Source organism: Lissotriton vulgaris, chromosome 6, assembly GCF_964263255.1.
Source record: "Lissotriton vulgaris chromosome 6, aLisVul1.2, whole genome shotgun sequence".
NCBI lineage: Eukaryota > Metazoa > Chordata > Amphibia > Caudata > Salamandridae > Lissotriton > Lissotriton vulgaris.
The window spans coordinates 1,830,756,396-1,830,779,913 of record NC_141694.1 but is presented as its reverse complement, the minus strand read 5'-3'; the positions used below and the strand labels follow the sequence as shown (position 1 = coordinate 1,830,779,913).

Here is a 23,518-nt window from a genome sequence, read left to right as displayed (position 1 = left end):
AGGATGCCAAAACAATTCTTGTGTATCCACTGGCTGGTTGCTGGAAACCCCTACTTTTATTCTGCCAGCTTCTGTCTTTGGGCTTTACATATAACACTGGGGGCACATTTGAAAGGAAGGGAACCAGGATGCCAAAACAATTCATTTGCATCCACTGTGTGTGTGATGGAAACCCCTATTGTTTTGGTACCAGAATTCTGCCTCTGGGTTTATTGTGGATTCAGTGACTGCCCCAAACTGGATTTTAGTGTTAGATGTTGGAGAACATTGTGATTATCATATTACACTCCCCACACACATACCCAACCCTCATATCCCAAGTTTAATGTGGCCTAAGACTTATACCATCTTGCCGTGTTGGCCTGAAAACTTTTATTCCATTGGTTAGGGTGTTCCCAGGAGTCCTTCCATCCACGAGCTTGTGCCAGGCTTAAATGTGGCATCTCTAGGCACTCACTTCAGAACACCCCTGAAGTTGAGGAAAAACAGAATAGGACTGGACCATCTGTGTGGGACCTGAGAGGAGCCCTTAAGGAGTGTTCCTGCTCCCTCTTGTACCCCAGACAATGGAGACGGCTCCAAAAGTCACATGGCGACCGCCTGTTAAAGCTACGGGGATACAGACGCTACAAGAGGCCTTTTCCTGCAACTGCTGACCAGTGGTAACTGGACCTGGAGTAGACCTTCCAGTTGGCCTCTGCCTGCCACCCAGTGAGTCTTTAAATGCCCCCCATTAGGTCCTGGGGGGCTTTAGAAGTGTGCTCCTGTGGTGGATTAGGACTAAAAGGACTAAAATCGGAAGTTAACATTTTTGATCGGGATGAACCCGGTTCATGTATCTGATTTGCGCTCCATCTCGGTCAGAGTCAAATTGCGCTGAGCTCCTGATCTACCGTGACCATTCATTATCATTGGCACTTTATTCTTCCTGACAGCGCTCCCATTTGAAATATTACAAATTCATATCTCCAGTTTCCTTTATTTGATTTTTGTCATTTTGGTAAAAGTTTGTTTATTGATTTTTACTCTCTGTTTCTAATTCAGTTTGTGATTTTTATTGTTTTTCATTTCCACTTTATACTGTTTTAGTACTGGATACATACTTTACACATGGCCCTAAATTAAGTTTGTCTGTGCCATAGCCGCCAGGGGTTGGGCTCAGGTTAATGTAGCTACTCCGAATGACCTTCTTATTTTTACTCGAGGTCTGTACTTACCTTCCGCAACCAATAACCCCATTTCTTACAATATTGGGGGTGGGCACAGCATCATGTTGGAACTTCAGCAAGGCACCGGGTTTCAGTGAACAATAATTTCTCTCATTCCCTCCCCCCTGCCCTCTTGAGGGGGTGGTTGTTTTCAAGGGTTTTGGACAGGTGTCTGTTCCAACTAACACTTAGATAACCCATGTATTAGGGGATGATGTAACAACCCAAACATCGCACCCTGAAGCTACAAACTTGAGAAGCATGCCCCCCGCACTGAAGTTGTGTGTGTGTGAGCGTGAACGTGCATATGCCTCAGGGCGTGTGCTGTACTCTGCACACTGTTGTGTGCATGTCCCACGGTCCGTGCCCCCTCACTGCATGCCTCTGTGTGCCTAGCGCCCCTGCCCCGCCTCCCTCCACTAGGATGCTCCGGTGGCTTGCACCGATGCTGCTGAGGAGGGAGGCGCCCTCACGCACACACTCTGCCGGTCCCCAGCGAGTGCAGCAGGCACTCGGCGGCGGCAGCAGCATGCAGTCCGCGGGGGGCGAGACCCCCGTGCTGGGAGGGAAGGGTGCTGCGACGGGAGGGGCCGAGGAGGCGCCCGCACACCCCGCGCGCCCCCAGTGAGGCTGTGGCCAGACCAGGACCCTCCATGCAGCCCGCGGGCGCCGCCGGTGCGCGCCCGGCTCGCATGAGGGGGCAGCGGTGAGCGGCGCCCCCGAGCCCGCCCGGACGCGCGCGCCCCCGGCCAGGGCAGGGGGATGCTGCGGCCCCCAGGGAGGCGAAGATGGAGAAGCTGTCTGCCAGCCTGGCCGCGCTCAGCTGGAGCTCCGTGGGGCTGCCCCTGGATGTCATCGTCAGTAAATTTCGCCTGCCCACCCTGGTGCGCCTGGGACAAGGTAGGGGGCCGGGTGAGAGGGGGGCACGGGGTGCTGTGAGTTGGGGAGGGAGGGGGACAAAGTTGCATGCACTTAGCGCTATGTTCCGTACATGTGTGAGCCAGCATGCAACGTGCAATTGTTACACAATCTAGCCATGGTACCCTGAGCTGATGGGGACTGCCCTTTTGCCCGGTACCGACCATGCCCTGAGCCTCCACCACCTGGCACAGCCCCCAGAACCACGACTGACATTCTTATGGAGACATGCAGCCCCCCACACCACCCCTCCCCCTTCCAGGGATGTCCAGTCTGCACAGATGCCCGCATTCCCCGAAGTGCCCAGAAGTGCATTTATTCGTACTTTTGCGCTTGTTGGTTGCTATTATACACATCATTTGGCGACGCTGTGTAGAATGTGACATGAGACGACGGGGGCGCACGTGTGGGGTGGGAGTGGGTACAGCGCATGAGATGAGGTGTCTCTCAGCCTCCGACTATCCTAGCAGGGTGCAGGCAGAGGCGGGCAAGGGATGCAGGGCACACACACCGCTCTGGCAGACTGTGCATGGGTCGCCCCTTCTTCCCTAGCTACCCCCCCAGCATCTCAAAGCCCCACCCGCGGGTGGCTTATCTTCCTGGCCGCTCACATGTCTCCCTCCTTCTAGCCGGCCTGCCACTAGGCTCCCTCCGCGCTCCTTCCTTCTACACTGCCTCCCCGCGGTCTCTCTTCTGCCTTCACCTCTCTGCAAGTCCTGATCTCTTCCAGGCTTTGCCTGTTCCCTCCTCTTCCTCTCTCCCCGTCCTGTTCCTTCCATTGTCTCTCCTCTTTCTCTCTCCCCATCCTGATCAATATCAGGGTGTTCATGGTCCCTCCTCTGCTCACCCTGATCTCTTCCTGAGTTTGCATGGTCCCTCCTCTCGTCCTCCCCTCTCCTCGCCCTGATCTCTTCCTGGGGTTGCATGATCCCTCCTCTCCTCTCCCCCTATCCTCACCCTGATCTATTCTTGTGTTTGCAGGATCCCTTCTCTCCCTCTCTCCTCACCCTGATTTCTTCCTAGGTGTGCAGGGCCCCTCCTCTACTTCTCTCCTCATCCTAATCTCTTTCAGCGTTTGCACTGTTCTTTCTCTACCCCTCTCCTCACCCTGATCTCTTCATGGATTTGCATGGCCCCTCCTCCTCCTCTCTCCTCACACTGAGCTCTTCCTGGGTTTGCATGGTCACTCTTCTCCTCCTCCTCTCTCCTGATCTCTTCCTGGGTTTGCACAGTCCCTCCTCCTCTCTCCTCACCCTGATCTCTTCCTGCGTTTTCCATGGTCCCCCCTCTCTTCCTTCGCTCTCCTCAATCTTATCTCTTCCTGGATTTGCATGGTCCCTCCTCCTCTCTCCTCATCCTGATCTCTTCCAGGGTTTGCACGGTCCCTCCTCTAGCCCTCTCCTCACCCTGATCTCTTCATGGGTTTGAATGGTCCCTCCTCTACCTCTCTCCTCACCCTGATCTCTTCCAGAGTTTGCACTGTCCCTCCTCTACTTCTCTCCTCACCCTGAACTCTTCCTGGATTTGCATGGTCCCTCCTCTCCTCATCCTCTCTCCTGACACTGATCTCTTCCGGGGTTTGCATGGTCCCTCCTCTCCACATCCTCTCTCCTGACCCTGATCTCTTCCTGGGTTTGCATGGTCACTCTTCTCCTCCTCCTCTCTCCTGATCTCTTCCTGGGTTTGCATGGCCCCTCCTCCTCTCTCCTCAGCCTGATCTCTTCCTGCATTTTCCATGGTCCCTTCTCTTCTTTTCCGCTCTCCTCAATCTGATCTCTTCCTGGGTTTGCATGGCCACTCCTCTACTCCTCCTCTCTCCTGACCTCTTCCTGGATTTGCATGGTCCCTCCTCCTCCTCTCTCCTCATCCTGATCTCTTCCAGGGTTTGCACGGTCCCTCCTCTAGCCCTCTCCTCACCCTGATATCTTCATGGGTTTGAATGGTCCCTCCTCTACCTCTCTCCTCACCCTGATCTCTTCCATAGTTTGCACTGTCCCTCCTCTACCTCTCTCCTCACCCTGATCTCTTCCTGGGTTTGCATGGTCCCTCCTCTCCTCATCCTCTCTCCTGACCCTGATCTCTTCCTGGGTTTGCATGGTCCCTCCTCTCCTCTTCCTTTCTCCTCACCCTGATTTCTTCCTGGGTTTGCATTGTCCCACCTCTCCTCTTCCTCTCTCCTCATCCGGATCTCTTCCTGGGCTTGCATCGCCCCTCATCTACTCTTCCTCTCTCCTCACCCTGATCTCTTTCAGAGTTTGCATGGTCCCTCCTCTACCTCTATCCCCAATATTATCTCCTACGGGGTTTGTATGGCCCCTGCTCTGCCTCTCTCCAAAATATTATCTCCTCTGGGCTTTTCAAGGTCCCTCCTCAGCCTCTCTCCATAACTTTGTCTCTTCCGGGATTTGCATGGTTTCTCCTCAGCCTCCTTCCCTATCCTAATTCTTCCAGATTGTTTTGGTCCCTCCTTGGCGTCTCTCCTTAATCTTACCTCCTCGACTGCAACAGGTTACATGGTGCCTCCTAAGCCACTCTCCTCATGCTGATTCCCAAGGGGCTGCATGGTCCCTCCTCAGTTTCTCTTCCCATGCACATCTTTCTCTCCAAGAGGTTGCACGGACCCTCCTCTGCCTCTCTCCTCATGCTGGTCTCCTCTAGGGTTGCATGGTACCTACCAAACCGCTCTTCTCATACTCATCTCACCCATCTAGGGGTTGCATGGTCTCTCCTCAGCCTCTCTCCTCATACTGATCTCCTCCAAGGTTTGCGGGGTCCCTCCTCATCCTCTCTCCTTATGCATATTTCCAAAGGATTCCTCAGCCTTGCTCCTCATGCTGATCTCCATGGGGTTGCATGGTCCCTCCTCACTCTACTCATTCTGATCTCTGGGGGTTTCATGGTCCCTCCTCACTCTACTCATGCTGATCTCCAAGGCGTTGCATGGTCCCTCCTCACTCACTCTCGTCATTCTGATCTCCAAGGGGTTGCATAGTCCCTCCACAGCCTCTCTCCTCATGCTGATCTCCAAGGGATTGCATGGTCCCTCCTCACTCTACTCATGCTGATCTCTGGGGGTTGCATGGTCCCTCCCCACTCTACTCATGCTGATCTCCAAGGGGTTGCATGGTCCCTCCTCACTCACTCTTCTCACTCATGCTGATCTCCAAGGGGTTGCATGGTCCCTCCTCACTCATTCTCCTCATGCTGACCTCCAAGAAGTTGCACGGTCCCTCCTCACTCACTCTCCTCATTCTGATCTCCAAGGGGTTGCATGGTCCCTCAATAGCCTCTCTCCTCATGTTGATCTCCAAGGGATTGCATGGTCCCTCCTCACTCACTCTCCTCATGCTGATCTCTGGGAGTTGCATGGTCCCTCCTCACTCTACTCATGCTGATCTCAAACGGGTTGCATGGTCCCTTCTCACTCCCTCACGTCATTCTGATCTCCAAGGGGTTGCATGGTCCATCCACAGCCTCTCTCCTCATGCTGATCTCCAAGGGATTGCATGGTCCCTCCTCACTACCTCTCCTCGTGCTGATCTCTGGGGGCTGTATAGTCCCTCCTCATTCACTCTCCTCATGCTGCTCTTCAAGGGGTTGCATGGTCCCTCCTCACCCTCTCTCCTTATGCATATTTCCAAGGGGTTGCATGGTCCCTCCTCACCCTCTCTCCTTATGCATATTTCCAAGGGGTTGCATGGTCCCTCCTCACCCTCTCCCCGTATGCATATTTCCAAGGGGTTGCATGGCCCCTCCTCACCCTCTCCCCGTATGCATATTTCCAAGGGGTTGCATGGTCCCTCCTCACCCTCTCTCCTTATGCATATTTCCATGGGGTTGTATGGTCCCTCCTCACCCTCTCTCCTCATGCGGAACCCTCCCTATAGCATCTAATCCAGTTCTTGTGGTCCCTCCGTCCCCAGTCTCTGTCTTCATACACAACTATCACTAACACTCCACGCTGCCTCTGCTCTCAGTATCCGCGCTCCTGTCCCAGCGGAGGGTCCCCGCCCTCCTCTCCCTCCCTCGGCCCCCCACCTCAGCCCCCTCCCGTTGCCGGGCTCCGCTATTGTTGAAGGTGGCTGATGCTTTTCTGGGGGAGGCTTCCTTGAATGGACGGGGGGGAGGGAGGCGGGGGCAGCGGCCCCGCTGGCGGGAGCATGTGTCTGTGTGTGTCTGGGAGGAATGTTAGTTTGCCATCTGCGCCGCTCGGCCTGCATGCTAATCAGCCCCCATGTGTGAGGGTCTGTCAGAGGCCCACGCTTGTACCTCATACACTGCCGCTGACACACTGCGCCTCCAGGGCAGGGTGCAATCTTCACCGTGTGCTCATTTTCACCAAATTCACCGTGAGATGACGGGCAAACACAAACATTTGAGTGAAATCGGATGCCAGAGAAACCTTATCACGACATTGTCATGACAGACACTTCTGTACACCCAGGGCGGGTTCACAAGAAAGGTGCAATCAATGTATGAGTTCCTTACACACCCAATTGTCTGCAAAATAATGTTTGAATTATTAACAAAAAATAGGTGTACATAGGACCTGAAGGGAAGAAACGTGTGAATGCATGTCACACAGCAGAACACACTCATGTTTGCGTTTTTAACCATTATGTTGTTTATTTATACATGTAGGCGTTAGAAAATGTAAAACTGTTTTTAGGTCTAGACTAAAGACAGCTTTCGGTGTGTTGTCATCCTGACAATTTCCAAAAATTCATATGTACATGGAATATCGATCAGCCCTTTTCATCAACACAAACGTATGACATCTTAGTATATGTTCACAAACATTTATCAGAATATACCCCACACATTGTAGCACATCAAGGTTGCACATTTAAGTGTGAGAGAAGGGAGAAGGGAGAAGTGTGGCTCACTGGTTAGAGCAGGCAGACCCTGAAGCAGAGATCAGACCCGGGACCAGGGTTCAATACCCGACGCGGCAGGGTCTTGAGCTCAAATGTCCATGGACTCGATAATTCTCGCTTCGGTGCCTGACCTAATCATGGGTTCACACTCTGCAACTCTGGGCATTAAGCTTGCTTAATCTCCACAACGGCCCTCCGCGGCGGGACGGGTTCCCAAGGCAAACGCGGAGATACCCCTTCGGGGGTCGATTCTGGCGCTATATAAGAAACATAATAATAATAATAAGTATGAGATATAAGCGATGTCGAAAATGTGTCAGGGCGCAACAATCAGCACACTCATTTCGAAAGGAAGAGGCAGGACAGAACAAGTTAGACATTTCTTTTTTTGATTTAGAAAAAAAGCTTTCCCCAAGTTAAATTAAAAAAATATGTGTCCACTTTCCAGTTCCATCCCACAGTGCGTAATTATGCAAGCAGTGAGCTAGGGAAGCTGGCGTAAATGCAAAGGGCTGATTAGGGATGTCTTGAGGTAATGAACATACCTTGCTTTAAATATGGGGAAGTTTCCAAAATATAAGTTTTGTCAATTTCTCGAAGATCCAAAGTTTTTTCAATATAATTTAGTGCAATTGTGAGAAATGTCATCTCTAGCGTAGGTGGATTTGCTTGAAGTTGCGAAATGTAGTTGTCAACTTGTAACAACTTGACAGGTGGGATTTTAATTCTGAACGCCCTTAAGTCATCTTCACAAAGATCTTTTTGTGAGTAGATGTGAATTACATGTGACTTACTTCTCAATTTCACAGAGTATGTCTTAAAATTGCTTTGTAAATTGGACGCAACGTTCACATGTTCTTTCTGATATTCATCAGTTGGGCTTCCTTTGGCAGAAAAGTTGAGCAAATACCCCAAATAAGTATAACTTTCAACCAGAGGTATTTGTAGCTACCTACTGGCATATTTTATACATTTTGGGGGGTTTTACTCAACATTCATATTGATCAAACACATTAATTGATTACTTATAGAGATATACAGTATCAATAAATCATGTCACGTTTTCAGATAATAAATCTAGGCTGTACCTATGTTTCCTCTTCTCTGTTTTATCCAAGTGGCTTGGATGTAGGTAAGTCAGTTTTACCTCTCAATCATGCACTGCATTTGCTGGTCTGTATGGTCAATTTTTTTTGGTGCAACCTGTTGCGTTGCCATAGGTTTAAGTTGCTTTTTTGGATTTCCAGGAGTGGCTTCCAGCAACGCAATCAATCAATCAATCAAGGACATTTATAGAGCGCGCTACCTACCCGTAGGGTCTCGAGGCGCTGGGGGGGGGGAGTGCCGCTACTGCTCGAACAGCCAGGTCTTGAGCTTCTTCCTGAAGGAGAGGTGGTCTTGGGTCAGGCGCAGGTCGGCCGGGAGGGAGTTCCAGGTCTTGGCGGCCAGGTAGGAGAAGGATCTTCCTCCTGTAGTGGCTCTGCGGATGCGTGGGACGGCGGCGAGGGCGTGGCTGGCGGATCGGAGGTGGCGTTTGGGAACATTTTTTATTAATGTATTTATTTCTACTTTTTTGAGGGAAGTGCCTTTCTCTCCTGGAGGGATATTCCCATGACCATCTGAGGACATTGAAATCAATGGAAGTGCATTAGGCGTGCTTAACCAACTTAAGCAGCACAGGCTTGCACATGGTGGCTCCGCCGGCGTGCCAGAAGGCACCAGGGGGACAAGAAATCACATGAATCAATTCTGGATTGTTGAATAGCGCAACACTGCGAATGAAGTGCCTTCTGAGTGCTTTGCAGCTGTAATTCATGCATGGGCGTCAAATCTAACTTTAGTGGAATATATCAGCTTGTTATGTCTTCCAATTCTTGATGTCCTCAAAGCAGTCAGATTTTTGTGAAATGTATCCCTGTGTGAGTATAGTGGTTCTTACTTATTTATTCATTCATGTGGCTCGCGGAAGCCTGAGCACTCAGAGCATGGAGTGTTCCATTAGTGAGCAAGTGTCTCATCCCACAATGCACCTGTCCAGAGAGTGAAACCAAAAGAGTATATACTTTTTCTTTCCATCGACATGTCCATATTAATAATATTAATAGCAATTATAATAAACTATTGTTACTTCTACTGCTTATAATAAACACAATTTGCAGTATTACTACACCACACCTATTTTTCAAGACATTAATATTGCTAGCAATAATACTATCCATAATATTAAAAGTAAAACATAATAACTACAATATTAATAACTTTATTTTTGCTAATATTTTTTCGGAATTAGTAAATGGATTTCAGGGAGGTTGCAGTACAACAGTACAACAAGCATTGCTAGTTAAGTGAGGAAATACAGGAATCCCTGAACAATAATCGCATATGAATCAATTTCATGGAAACTGAGGGGCGGTGGAAATGGTCACGGGAGGAGGGCTTACCTGGATGCACAATGGGGGAGAGGTGTGGCGCCGCAGCCAGGGCGACTGACGCTGGATTCTGGGGATCACGGTTCAATCCCTGGCTCCGGCGGCAGGGGTCTGCCCAGCACCATGCGACTCTGGGCAATAGCTCGCTTAATCTTCCCAACGACCCCTAGCGCCGAGATACCCCTTCGGGGGTGATTCGTACGCTATACAAGTACTGGATTTACAAACAGTTGCAGTTTCCGCCATGCTTGCCATGCATAATAGAGCAGTGGGGCCACGCTCTCTGCTTTGTTATGCATTGGCTCCCATGAGCCATCGGGGCATAGTGACGAGGTCCACCTGGTGGTAACAAGCTTCCTGCCCCCTATCTACATTACACTCCACAGCAGCATTCAATTGGCATGGATTATAAAGGGCCCATTTCTGGCAGTGGTTGTTAGATTTCCAATTCCACCCCTAACTTAGGGGTAGGTGTGGAAGCCTTCACCCCTCCATTTATGCAAGCCAAGAGCCATAACAACAAGAGTAATTATGAGACATTTCTTTCTTCTGCCTCCATTGACCATTGCTTGTGCAACCTGTGGGAAAGTACAGAGACACATTTTACCTGAAATCAATTCAGAATTTCAAAGAATTTCCAGAATTTCCCGCCTTTCCTTTTAGAGTGCTTTGTTGAAAATGTTGCATCCCAAATGGACACATCTGTGATGTGTCCATAGTGCCATGATAAGGAACGCCATCAACACAACCCATTATCAAGATACATGGCCATCCTATATGAAGAACTCATTACAAGTGCCTTGAGGAAGTGTAGCATCAATGCTAAGCCTACCCCTGACTTTGATCCAGACCCATGATCTGTTTCACTTACCATAGCATTGACTATTCCAAGAGTAACATGTACGTAACAGGGACCTTTACTCTTTCCCTAACTCTACATCTTACCCCAACCCTAACCCAAGACCCCTCCCACTTACCAATACCCTTACATTGTCACTAACCATGATGCCAAGCCTTAACGTCACGCTACTCCTACTGTAACCATTGCCGTAACAGTGACCTTTACCCGTTCCCTAATCCTATCTGTAACCCTAACCCCAACCCTCACCCTAACCCTAACCCAAGACCCATTGTACTTACCATAACTCTTACATTGCCACTTACCATGATGCCAAGCCTTATCCCTACTGGACTATCCCATGAGTAACACTTAAATAACAGGGACATTTAATCTTTCCCTAACCCTAGCCCAAGACCCCTTCCACTTACAAAAACACTTACATTGTCACTAACCATGATGCCAAGCCTTATCCCTACCGTGCTATCCCTACGCCTATCGTAGTAGTGACCTTTACTCTTTCCCTAAACCCACCTCTAACCCTAATCTTGAACTAAGACCCCTTCCACTTACCATAACGCTTACATAGTCAATAACTGTGATGTGAAGCTTTAACCTCACGCTACTCCTAGGGTAACTATTATCGTAACAATTACTTTTACTCTTTCTCTAACCACATCTCTAATATTAATCCTAACCCAATGTCCAACTCATACCTATCCCTAATTTAAACCCTAAACCATTAATGAGTAATTTTTAATTTTTGAAGATGTACATAATTTTAATGTTGTATATTTAATACTTTATTGCTAGCTTTCTTCATTAAACCAATGTCTTCAATATGGATCCAAGGTTATTGAATTTCTTCTTTATGGGTGAGGGGTCAATAATGTTAAACATGGGCTTCTGGACCTCTTTTACTCCTGTCCAACTTAAGTTTAAACTTTGAATGAGAAAAAATGCTAAAGTATGTGAAAACCTGTAAACGACCTGGCACTGGGGCCAATTTGTAACTCATTATATTAAGAAAGAATAAGATACAAGTAAAAACATAGGGGCATATTAGCAAGGGCCATATCGCCGCTAAAGCGGCGATATTTTTATCGCCCTATTAACAAGCTGTCGCTAACAGCAGTTAGCGACAGCTTTTAGGCGATAGCGACCGGTTTGGGGCCCACTTTGCATGTCAGCGATATTTATCGCTAATGACATGCAAAGTGGGCATACCCAAACTGTTAGCGACTGAAAGTAGTCGCTAACACAGCTATCACCTATTAGCAAGGCAGGCAGCGCGATTATCGCTATAATCTAACGCTTGCTAAAAACATGATTTACCTGTTCCTCCAATGGGAGGTGGATCTTCAGGTTAAGTCCCCATTGGCGTTAATGTGTGAATATAACTGGATTTCCAGCGATAATTACGCATTTCGCTGGATATTTTAGCACAATGGAAAAACGTTACTAATAGCAGGTTTTCTCCGCTAACGTATCCAGCGATAGGCAGCGATGAAAAAGATGCGCTAAGCGCATTTAGTGATAAATAACGCTATTTCTTGCTAATAGGCCCCATAGCTCTTTAAAAACTTACAACAGGCCAGATTGTCATTTTGCGGCCAAATTATAACGAGGAAGGACATTACATAGGAAAAGAACCATGTAAGACAAGCATTGGCAAAACTAATAAGTCTGGCGTTGGCTGCTTAGCGAGTGCTTATCCTGTTTGTGCTTACTTTTTGTGTGAAGGCTTGCATTCTATGAAAACAAAAATTGTTTAAAACCAAAATATACGTTTTGTTTACAAAAAAACACAAATTGCACCAGTAGTCCCTGGCGAGGACTACTTATTGTGCTGGTGAGCACATTTGCAAGAAGAGAATCCTACAGTCAGGCAAGCCAATGGCTGAAGTTGGCTGACCCTGTAATCTATGGTGTCATGTGCAGTGGTCTGAAGCAAACTGTGAATGACACTACAACAGACCAATGGATGAACAGGCTTGACTGAAATGCCCTGTAAGTATGTACAGTATATACATTTTAATTAAAAACAAAAGGTCTTGGCTAACAGAAGACCAGAAACAAGCACATATGACAAGATGCTACCACCTAAGCCAGCAAAAGAAATTGAGACCCAGAGCACCGTGTGAGCTGCGGAGATTTATCTTGCAGGATGGGAAGCAATGTATAGGCATTTAGGCTATGACTGGCTATACATTTGCCTGGGTGCTTGCACAATGCAAAGTGGTGCAATGCATTGCAAAGAAGTGCAAACAGCAGCTTTGTGCCAAAAAGTTGATGCTGGCACCAAATGGCTTTGTATCGGAGGTTGCATCATCGACCCCTGATAATGAATGCAGATGGAACGTAACTAGTAGTGAACAGCTCAAACACCGTTCAAACCCAGCTCAAACACCGCTCAAACACAGCTCAAACACCGCTCAAACACAGCTCAAACACAGCTCAAACACCGCTCAAACACCGCTCAAACACAGCTCAAACACAGCTCAAACACAGCTCAAACACCGCTCAAACCCAGCTCAAACACAGCTCAAACACCGCTCAAACACAGCTCAAACACAGCTCAAACACCGCTCAAACACAGCTCAAACACCGCTCAAACACAGCTCAAACACAGCTCAAACACCGCTCAAACACCGCTAGCATTTCACGCAAGGAAAGATGCATTTCAGTAGCTGAACAACAGGCAAGCAGAAAATCATGATATTCCCACACGTACAGAACAAGTTATTTTCGTGAAATTGCAAATGTGTACTGCTTACTGTTGAGCTGTTGTCATTTGCATGGAAATTTGTTGTGCAGGGTGTACTTTGGGGCAGATTTACTAAGATTTTACGCAGTGTTTGCACCACAAAAGTGTTGCAAATCGGAGCACAATCTTTTTGTTTGGTTTTCTTTCCAGCGCTGGAAATAATGTGAAAGTATCGTTGCATTACTTAGCGCCAAGGGGCATGCCACGGGTGGTGCATGGGCGTCCCCATGCAACCACCCAAAGTTTCTGACACTAAACCCATTTTACTAAATAAGTAGACAGGGTTTAGCGTCATAAAATAGCTCCCCTTTCAAGCAGGCGCTATGAAGGAGAAATGCTTTTTTTCCTCCTTTATTTTCTGAATTCGCATGTGGACTGCACTGTACAGCGCACATACAAAGTGGGGAAATGTTTAAAATTAGACTAAACATGGTACAACACCTATGCTAGACTCACAGAGACCCCATTGCACTATGGTGCAAAGGTGTCTCTGTTGCACATGGCAGCTAATTCCATTGCCAGCGCTAGGGAGAGGTGAGGAGCGCGACATATTTCAGTAAATTTGGCGTTCTCTCCTTCTCATGCACCACAGCATTTGCAGCCGCTGCACTGCTCTGCGTGAGAAATTGGTAAATCTAAAAATGTCAACAAAAGAGCACTATCTTGCCTTTGCGCTGTGCCGCAATGCATAGTGCGGCACTAAAATGGCATTGGTCACACAAGGACATAATTGGGGTGCAACTCTTTGTAAATATGGCGCTGCACAATGTAGAGCTCCACTAGAAGGTGGTGGAGGGGCACAGATGAAGGATCATAAGCCCTGGAGCAGCCTGCACCATCAGAAGCAGTTTATAGGGGTTTCTGCAATCCAGAGTGCAGGGCGGTCCCATAGCCAAAGCAAGATGAAACACACACTGGCTAGGAAAAGGCTAAAAGGAAAAATCTATCAAGCAATTTAGGGCAGTAAAACAGAGAGTATGACCGAGTTCACCTGGGAAATAGGAGTGAAGGGTCCCAGAGGTGGCTTTCTGCCTCATCTGCAAAACAAGCCCTCCCAGAGACCTTCCCAGCTCTGATGGACTTGGTTGGAGTGTCCAGGGAGCCCAGATCACTGCGCGGGCTCATCAATAATAGTTTAGGGCCTTTTATTGACTTCCTGTAACTGCTCATCATGGTGGGCAGAAACACCAGGCAGCTCCAGCCTGGAGAAAGGATTCCAGGGAGGCCCTGGGAGGGACAGGTTATTGCAGGGGATGGTAATTCACAGCCCACATCTCTATCTTCCTCTCTCTGTCTGAGAGGCAGTGAGATGCCTGCTCCTTCAAATGCATTTGTGTTGTAATTATTACAGTTCAAATTATTGTAAATACAAATAATAACAGCATGAATATGAATGAGAATCAGAATCAGAATAAGAATACAAATAAGAATGAGGATAAGAATTAAAATGAGAATGAGAATAGGAATAAGGATGAGAATAAGAATCAGAACAAGCATTTGCAATGCAATAGGTCTCGCATTTACACGAGTTTAGGTATTGGCATTGTAAATGACAATGCCTTTTATTTATGTTTTAAAAACAAAAACAAAAAAAAGGCATTGGGGCACATGCATCATTTCAAATTGCATCTGCAAATGGTGCGATTCGCAAAAATCGTCCGTTTGCGAATGCAATTTGAATTTTTGGGATGCATTATAATTTTTGTTATTTTCGCAATTTAAGAAATCGCAAAATTGCAATTACTTAAATTGCGATTGCATTTAAGGAATCTCAAATTGAGATTCCTTAAATGCAATGCATGAATCTTTAAAAAATAGCGAATTCGCACTTAGGGGGAGTAAATTAACATGAGGTTGAACCTCATGGTAATTTGCGAAAACTTTAAAAAATGCACTTTTGTGCATTTTTTAAAGTTTCATGTTGTGCACACACATGCCATTAGGGCATGTGTGTGCACAACATATGTGCACAGATTGATTTCAGGGGTGCAACAGGGTGTCCTTTGGACATCCCTGCAATCTTGAAATCGCATTCTCAATTTGCGATTCGCTAATTGCTAATCACAAATTGAGAATGTCTTCCCATTCATTCCTATGGGCCTCTAGGCCCATAGGAATGAATGGGGATCTATTTCTTAATTGAGATTCACAAATTGCAAGTCAAAATTAAGGAATTTTAAGAAATCGCAATTTATTTAGCAATTTCTTCATGCATAACCATTTGCGATTCCTTATTAGCGATTCCTTATGTTTCGCTAATAAGGAAACGCAAATGGCAATGTTGATGCATGTGGCCCATTGTTACTTGCAATGTCAATAGCTCAAACTCGTGTAAATGCGAGACCTATTGCATTGCAAATGCTTGTTTAGGTATCTGTCCTCCTAGGGAAATGATGGTATTGAGGGAAGTGGAAATGCACAAATCTACGACCTTTGACTTTAGATATTCAAACATAGGGCAGAAGTCATCTAATATTACAGCCCTTTTTTTTGAGTTAAGTGTACTCCAAGGTCTGAACATCACTACTTGTTTCTGGGTGATACGGTTAGTGCCAATTGTAGATAGAACATTAAATAAACTGGAAAGGGCACTGAAGGCCTGATAGAAATATATACAAAAATATTAATTCAAAGAAATTAACCATTGCATGGATCCAAAGAGACAGTGCAAGAGTAAAACAGAGATAGACAAGTACAATCACAAAGTGCAAGAGACTGCTCAATTTGTGAGAGAAGACATATGCATAAAATAAACACACAGAAACCAAGAGACCATGCAAGTGAGAGAAGAAGAGATAGCCAGTGATTGCGTACTGCAAGAGACACCCAAGGAGGCCCACAAAATATCCCAGAGGAGACGGTGCATGAGTGAGAACGAGAGACAGACAATGGCAATTATAAACAGCAAAATATAGCACATCTTGTGAGAGAGAAACACACACTATGAATCACACACCCTAAGAGAATAGACAGGGTCATCACAGATAACTACAGCTGAAAGAGAGACATCCACACAAAATATAGGCCCCACCCCGGAAAGAGACACACAGGAAACAGATGTGGTCTGAAAGAGACGTTAACATGTGTGGGATTTAAACAAGACATAGGCCAAAGGGACGTAGATGCAAACTTTAAAGAGACAGTGCTCAGGTCTCCTCTGACGCGTCCCTCATCATTCATGAGATGGTGACACGTATTTCTACAGTCCTTTGAGTGACAACTATCACTTAACCAGCCCCAACAGTGTTCCTGCTTAGTGCATTTACTGCATATGACATTTGGGCTGAAAGCTGATCACTGCACAAGAAGCAAAAAAAAACAACTAGGCTATCTCATCGGATGTGATTACTCTACACTTCTATTCTCCTACCCGTAGCGGGGTCTCCCTTTCTGAAAGTTATCGAAAACTCTGCAGATACTATGACAGAAGCAGGCAGAGGGCTTGGCGCCGCTGAGTTGGAGTGTCCTGTCCTTGCACACCCCCGGGAGGATAGGCTGCTAGTACGTGTCCAAGCCACACCTCCCACATACCCCAGTGTGACCACCTGGCAGAATCTGACCCATGTTTTTCAGACATTCCTTGAGGTTTGGGTACAGACACAAGGACATACTGTAACTCCGAACTCTTATGTGAAACACGGGCAGGATAAAAAAAAAATGCAGCTTTAAATAGCACAAACTCGACTTGAAGTTATTGGAGCGCTTTGCATGTACATGAGTAACAGTTACATTGCACCACAACATACCAGCCGGCACAGAACACCCGACCTGCAAGCCTAAAATGGCTGATGAATCAGCTCTGCTTCAATAGCCTTCTATACAGCTGGCTGGAAGGCTCATTAAGGTGTTGCTTGCTGCTGCAAATGCGGTGATGTGCAGATCACCAGTTTGAATTCCTGCAAGGCCTTTCATTCTCCTGATGTCGGTAAATTTAGTATTGTTGAAGTGTGTAGCTGGAACACCTGCGATTTACAGCACTTAGAAACGGCAGGAGTGCGGTATGAAGCGCCATATAATTGTAAGCCATTATTAGTGTCCTGAGTGCCTCATTTGTCTGTCCCTCATAGTAGAACATTCTGGCGTTCTGTCAGGATGAACGGAATACCCCCTGGTTGTCCCACGTTCCTCTTAAGTTCGGTCCTTCGCCTGTCCAACCGCTCTAATGGAATACATATGTGAGCTGAGAAAAGCAACCCCTCCGCCTCTTAGACGGGCGGCGGGAGGGGAAATGTCTGCACCCGCCTTTGAGCACACCGAGATATCCTCATTTTTTGGGAGCGGAGGGCCATTATGCTAGAGCCCTATAACTTCTTCTGCTGTGTAAACCAAGAATCTCTGTTACAGGGTGATATTTGGGTGGTTTCGGGGAGTAGTCGCGAAGTGAACCGTCAGTCCATTAACAAATACTGTAAGCTGTATGCATCTCCTACACCCCCCCATTCCTCTCTGCATTCCATGGCTTTGACCATGACTTGAATGGGTCTGCTTTCTTTTAAAAGGTAACAGAGGGTGAGGGCGACTGGAACAGCTGAGCTGAAAGAAGAGTGGTAAGGCGAAAGTGAAAGAGCGCCATGCGTGCGCTGTGTTCATGCGGGGACATTAGATGTGCACGCGTACAGAGTGCATATCTCCTGTCCCCCTTCAGAGGAGACGCCATGCGCATGCACATCGCCTGTCCGTGCGCACACATGGTTTGTCTCCCTTCGCGCACCAAACCGACAACAATTGTCTCGCCAAAGCGAAGCAGCGCATGCGCTACATTTGCTAGGCGAGATCTAATAAAAATGAGAATGAGAAAAAAATAAGAATGAGCAAAAGAATGAGAAAGCGAATAAGAATGAGAGTGAAAATGAGAATAAGAATGAGAACGAGAATGAGAAAAAGAATGAGCAAAAGAAAGAGAATGCGAATGAGAATAAGAATGAGAATGAGAATAGGAATGAGAATATGAATTAGATTGAGAATAATAATAAGAATGAGAATAAAAATAAAAATGAGAATGAGAAAAAGAATAAGAATGAGCAAAAGAATGAGCATGAGAATACAAATAAGAATGAGAATGAGACTAAGAATGACAATAAGAATGACAATGAGAACAGGAACGAGAATAATGAAAATAAGAATGAGATTAAAAATAAGGATTTAGAATGAGAATGAGAATAAGAATAAGAATGAGATATGGAATGAGAATAAGAATGAGAATGAAAATAAGAATGAGAATGAGAATGAGAATAAGAATAAGAATGAGAATAAGAAAAAGAATAAGATTGTTTTTAGAATGAACTTCCTACCACTGTTTCAGTGCATCGAAGTACAGTGAATAACAAGTTTTACTACCCCAATTTAATACAACTCAACATATTAACATCATAAGGATGAACAGTTAAGTTAGCCCTGTCAGGCTATGTACATATGCTGCCCAGGAAGAGGTACGGCACAACATAAGGGACATTTTTAACCACACAAGACACAAGCCACTGATAGAACTCAACTGAGGGACAGATTCACTAAGGTAATGTACACTTTTTTGCAAATTTACAATTTTTTGCTTTTCACAAACACATTTTACGTGTAGTATCTTTCCGTTTGTAGAGCCTCCGCAGTCGAAGAGGAGACTCCGCACATCAAAAGATAGGACAGTCATAAAGATACTACCCATAAATTTGTTCGTGAATACCAAAAAATCATAAACTTACACAAAAGTGTACGTTTACTAACAGGCGGAACTGACAAGTGCCTTAAAAAAAATACTTCATGTACGGAAGCCATAAAAATAGATGCTTACAACTTTTTTCCTGGCCTCAATTTGTGTATTTGGGGAATCTGTATAAAATACGCCAGTTTAGGATTAGGACATTTACACTTTTTAAAATACACTGCCCATTATTCTTTCGCTTAAAAACTATCATGACACACTAAGGCGCCGGTTAACAAAAGTGGCGAAACATACAGCTATCATGAATTATGTTTATGTGCGTTCTTAAATTAAACCTCCTAATGCAGTTTACAAAATGAAAAAAATGCAATGAGACGTAATTTAAGAATATATTTAGTTTGAAATGCAGTTAGATGGTATGCTCAAAAAAGGTTCTTATGGCAATGACAGTGGGTTAAATGTGCCGTAACTTTTGAACATGCCAGTGGCAAGAATAACAATTATGAAATTATAAAGGCTAAAAATAAATAAACATGTTGCTTTCACCCAAAATACTTTATAACAACACACCTTTTCTTTCCCACACCAAGACTGAGAAAAGGAGGTTGACTGCAATTCCTCACACTCGGGGCCTGATTACGACTTTGGCGGTGCTGTGCCGGGTCCGTCCCGCCGTAGGACGCCAAAGCGGTGGTCAGGTCGCCTGCCAAATTTGAGGTTTCCTCTTGCCTGACAGGCTTTTTTTGGGCGCTCCCATGGCAGTGCCTCTAAAAATGGGCACCACAATGGTAACATAAAAAACAGTTCCTGCACAATACCCACTTCAATGTGTCTCAAAATTATGGAGTCTTTTCACTCAATTCATTTTGCAGTACATTAGTATTACTAGAATAGTACTACTAATGTATTACAAGATGTTGTTAATCTCCACTTCCACCTCCTATCTTTTCCATGAGGAAATCCTCACGCTACTTAGGGGCCAATTCCGATCTCAGTTGGAAAGCACTCCGACCGGGCCAGATCCGGGGTGTTTTCTGACTTATCCGGACTCCTGTAGTCCGACCGAGTGAGTAAGATGCGGCCATATGCTGTAGGACTCGTATCAGTTGGACTCCCATAGAAGTCAATGGGAGCCGATCATATGATGCATACATGGGCTCCCATTGACTGAATGGGTACGTTGCGGACAAGTGCGCCCCCTACAGTGGGTACGTGTTGGTGCCATTGGCACCATACCTGTCTGTGTTGGGTGAGACCCATGGGTCTCCCCCTGTGTCCAAGTCGTAAGGCTGCATGTAACAGGGGTCCGTCACGGACCCCCAAAGTCTACCTCCAGGAGATTTTGTGAGCCGGACGCTCCGACTCAATCCAGCTGTCAGAATCGAGCATCATACTGGCTCGGTCGGAATTTGCCTCCATTGCGCGCCACGGTTAGCTTACGGCCGAGACGTACGGAGCGGTTCAAACCCGGACTCCATTTGGACGGATATTTCGTGCTTGTTCGCATCGTACTTCGACGTCCGGACCCGTGTACAAACCGGACGGAAATTCAGCCTCCGAATCCGATCCGCTAATGCCGAACCCGATTCGCTGCCCTTCCGACCGAGATCAGAATCGGCCCCTTAGTAGTAAATGGGAAAGGGACTCGGCGGGTGGCTGGAAAAAGAGAGATAAATGCTGCAAAATAGTTGGGGTTTAGGTAGGAACAAAGTGGGGTTAAAGGAGGGCTAAGGAGGGGTTTATGGAGGGACGGATACCCACACACAAAAGAGTATTCCCATTGCTGTTCACAAACTACACTTCTAAAGTTACTACAGCCAGAAAGGCACCCAAAAGAGTAGTAAATTACTCCAACTCAGAGCTGGAGTGAGTCCAGCACCACACATGGCCAACCACTGGAACTACAGCACCCTCCCATAGAAAATAATGGAGGAAGGGACTTAAAATAAACCCCAATAGGAAATAGAGTTAGATTAAAATACATTATTTTAAATAGTTAAAAATATAAGTCAACATACTCTTATGTTAAAAAGATCTAAAAATAACACATATTCACTATTTTATTATAAAAAAGTTTAACAACTTTTTTGGATTAATAAATTAATGTAACATTAATTTTTAGTAAAATATTATTAAATTACTTTTAATTCTATACATCACTTTTAATAACTGTTAAGGCATATTATATATATAGATATATTTACTTTAGGTGGGAATTTATTGTTTACTTTAAACTTCACTTCAGAAACATGTATTTAATTTAATGTAATATATTTACATTGATTATAGATTTAATTCAAAATTAAGTTAATAGTAGTGTAGCATTTTTGTTATCGTTGGCTGGAATGTACTTCTGGATGTTAGATGGTAATACAAAGAGAAGCAGCTAGCAATAATCACTATGCAATACCTATCCAATTTGATTATTAATTATTTTTCAAACTGAAAACACTGGACTAACCACCCTGAAACACTCATGTATACAACACAACGGCAAAGAAGTATTGTTGTGAAGGTGATGCCAGCTCAGTAGTACTCCCCGCACCACATAGACATAGATCTTAGAAAATGAATACGGTTAGCTTAAACATACCACATCTTCATGCACACTTCATTGAAGCTATTTTCCTGGCTAGTGATGCTGGCCTGAAGATGATCCGCAGAGGCCGGCAATGGACAGCGGACCATCCAGCACAACGATAAATGGCAAATGCCTACTACACACCCTTCCATACACATACTATACTACACATTTAGCAGGCTCAAATTAATTTTACTTTTACTTTAATCAATTGCTTCACCACTAGACACTTCACAAATCTCTACAACCCATCATAGCAAACAGCATGCACAACTGAAAGATGGAAATGTATACAAGGAAGCCTTGATCCAGAAAGTGCGATGCGCCATAATAATGGTAGAAGAAGCAGAGAGCATTAAATGAACATTGGTGATTGGGGTGCTAGATCACACACAGTTGTTAGTTCTGTGTAAGGTTATAATTGGGAACATGCTTTGCTGCACATGATGGCTAGTTCTGCACAAGGTAGCATTTGAGAGGTATTCCTCCATTGCTTGCCTGTAGGGTGTACCACACATGCTGGCTAAAGTTCTGCACATGTTAGCATTTGTAAGGTGTGCCCTGATTGCTGGCTAGTTTTGTGGGAGCCAAGCCCCAATAATCACCAGTACCCCAATATTTCATGTACCCTAACCTCTACCTTAGGTGATTTGACTCTGCTTCTCTTGTTGACCTAGCAGTGAGAGACTACACTCCCCATCCAGGAAACATTAACTGTAGCAGAGTAAAAGTGAAAATAAAACTTACATTTCTAAATAACTGAGGGCCATATTATCAAGCCCCAGCGATAATTATCGCTAAGCGCACTTAGCGCTAGGATAATTATCGCCGGGTAGCGTGGATTGTTATCACTGAGATAGCGTGCTATTAGCAACGCATATCTCAGAAGTGATAAAAAATTCTCGCGCTAACTGCCAAATGAGAGATTATCACTGGAAAACCAATGATAATCTCTTGAAGTTTGGCGTTAGCTTGATGATAGGGGCTCACAAACTTAGCCATGATATCCACCTTCCATAGGATATCCTGGCTAAGTCAGGAAAATACCAGGTGTAAAAAATGCAGCGCTAACCTCGGTTAGCGCTGCTTTTTTTTTATCACTAACAGGGTTAGCAATATCCTTGATAATAGGAGAAATGTCGCTTAACAACATTTCTACTATTATTATTTTCTGGAACGCCCCCTTTGGATCTCATTAGAGATGCAAGGGGAAGCGTAGAGAAAAAGGGTGCTAATATGTGAATTTGCGTGTTAGCACCCTGTTGCTGATAGGGAGCTAATTTTTTCTCCGATTTCTTGGCTTTTAAAGACAAAAAAGCAGAGATAAATCCCTTGATAATATGCCCCTCAATTCCAATTCAAAATAGGAAAAATAGATTTATTACAGAATTGTTAATAAGAATGATACAAAGGAATGCATTACTCTTCAATGGAGGATCAGTTACAGAAATTACAGAATCCCAACCATAACAAAATCCCTGTTTAGGCAAATAAATCTAAAGAGAATCTAACTTTCTAACTCCTAAAGGGTATTGACAACATCCTATGAGAAGAAAAGTCTCGAAATAATCGGATGAGTCTCCTGAGGAAAATGGAAAGATGCCCACGAACCCCCCAAACCAGAGGTTTTTAAAGACAATTTATGCACAATAATTGATAAAAGTGATAAATTCAGCATGGCATAATCATAGATAGGTCGCAATGGCAAATTAAAAACAACTAAACAAATAACACGTTTCTAAACAAAAACACATTTCTTAAACTAGGAGAAATGTTCTGCTTGCTCCCTCAGCAACTACACTCTTAAGATGTACAACATAATATGAAACATTTTTCTCATAAATGGCTAATTGAATTATGTTCTTTTGCATGCCTTTTTCAGAACTTCCAGCGGAAATCCTTCAAAATGATGCATTAGGTACATGATGGACAATACATGCTTTCTATTCCGCTGGCCAGATTTGCGTCACATTTGTATGGTCCGCGGAAACTGTGGCGAGAGATGATTTTATGCGGGTCACTGATTGGGAGGGGGAAAGAGACAGGAGGAAGATGAGTGAACCCCAGAAACTGCATTCATTTTAAAAATAAAGGGTGCCTCACTTAAAATTAAGCAATAACTATATTACATTATTAATCACAAGTAGGAACCAAATAATCAAATAGTTTCAAGTGAATTATTATTATTTCATCAGTTACGACTATATGCATCACTAAAATCATTATTTTATACAAGTAAATTGC

At 45.2% G+C, this 23,518-nt stretch overlaps 1 protein-coding gene across 1 annotated transcript in view; it reads left to right on the top strand.

Annotated features, from left to right (window-relative positions):
* Window positions 1-1,996: 1,996 nt before the first annotated feature.
* The window catches only part of GAREM2 (GRB2 associated regulator of MAPK1 subtype 2), a 421,755-nt gene continuing 400,233 nt past the window's right edge, over window positions 1,997-23,518 (top strand). The window contains exon 1 of the mRNA XM_086925514.1: window positions 1,997-2,108. Coding sequence (XP_086781640.1) covers window positions 1,997-2,108 — 112 coding nt within the window. The remainder of the gene's footprint in view (window positions 2,109-23,518) is intronic.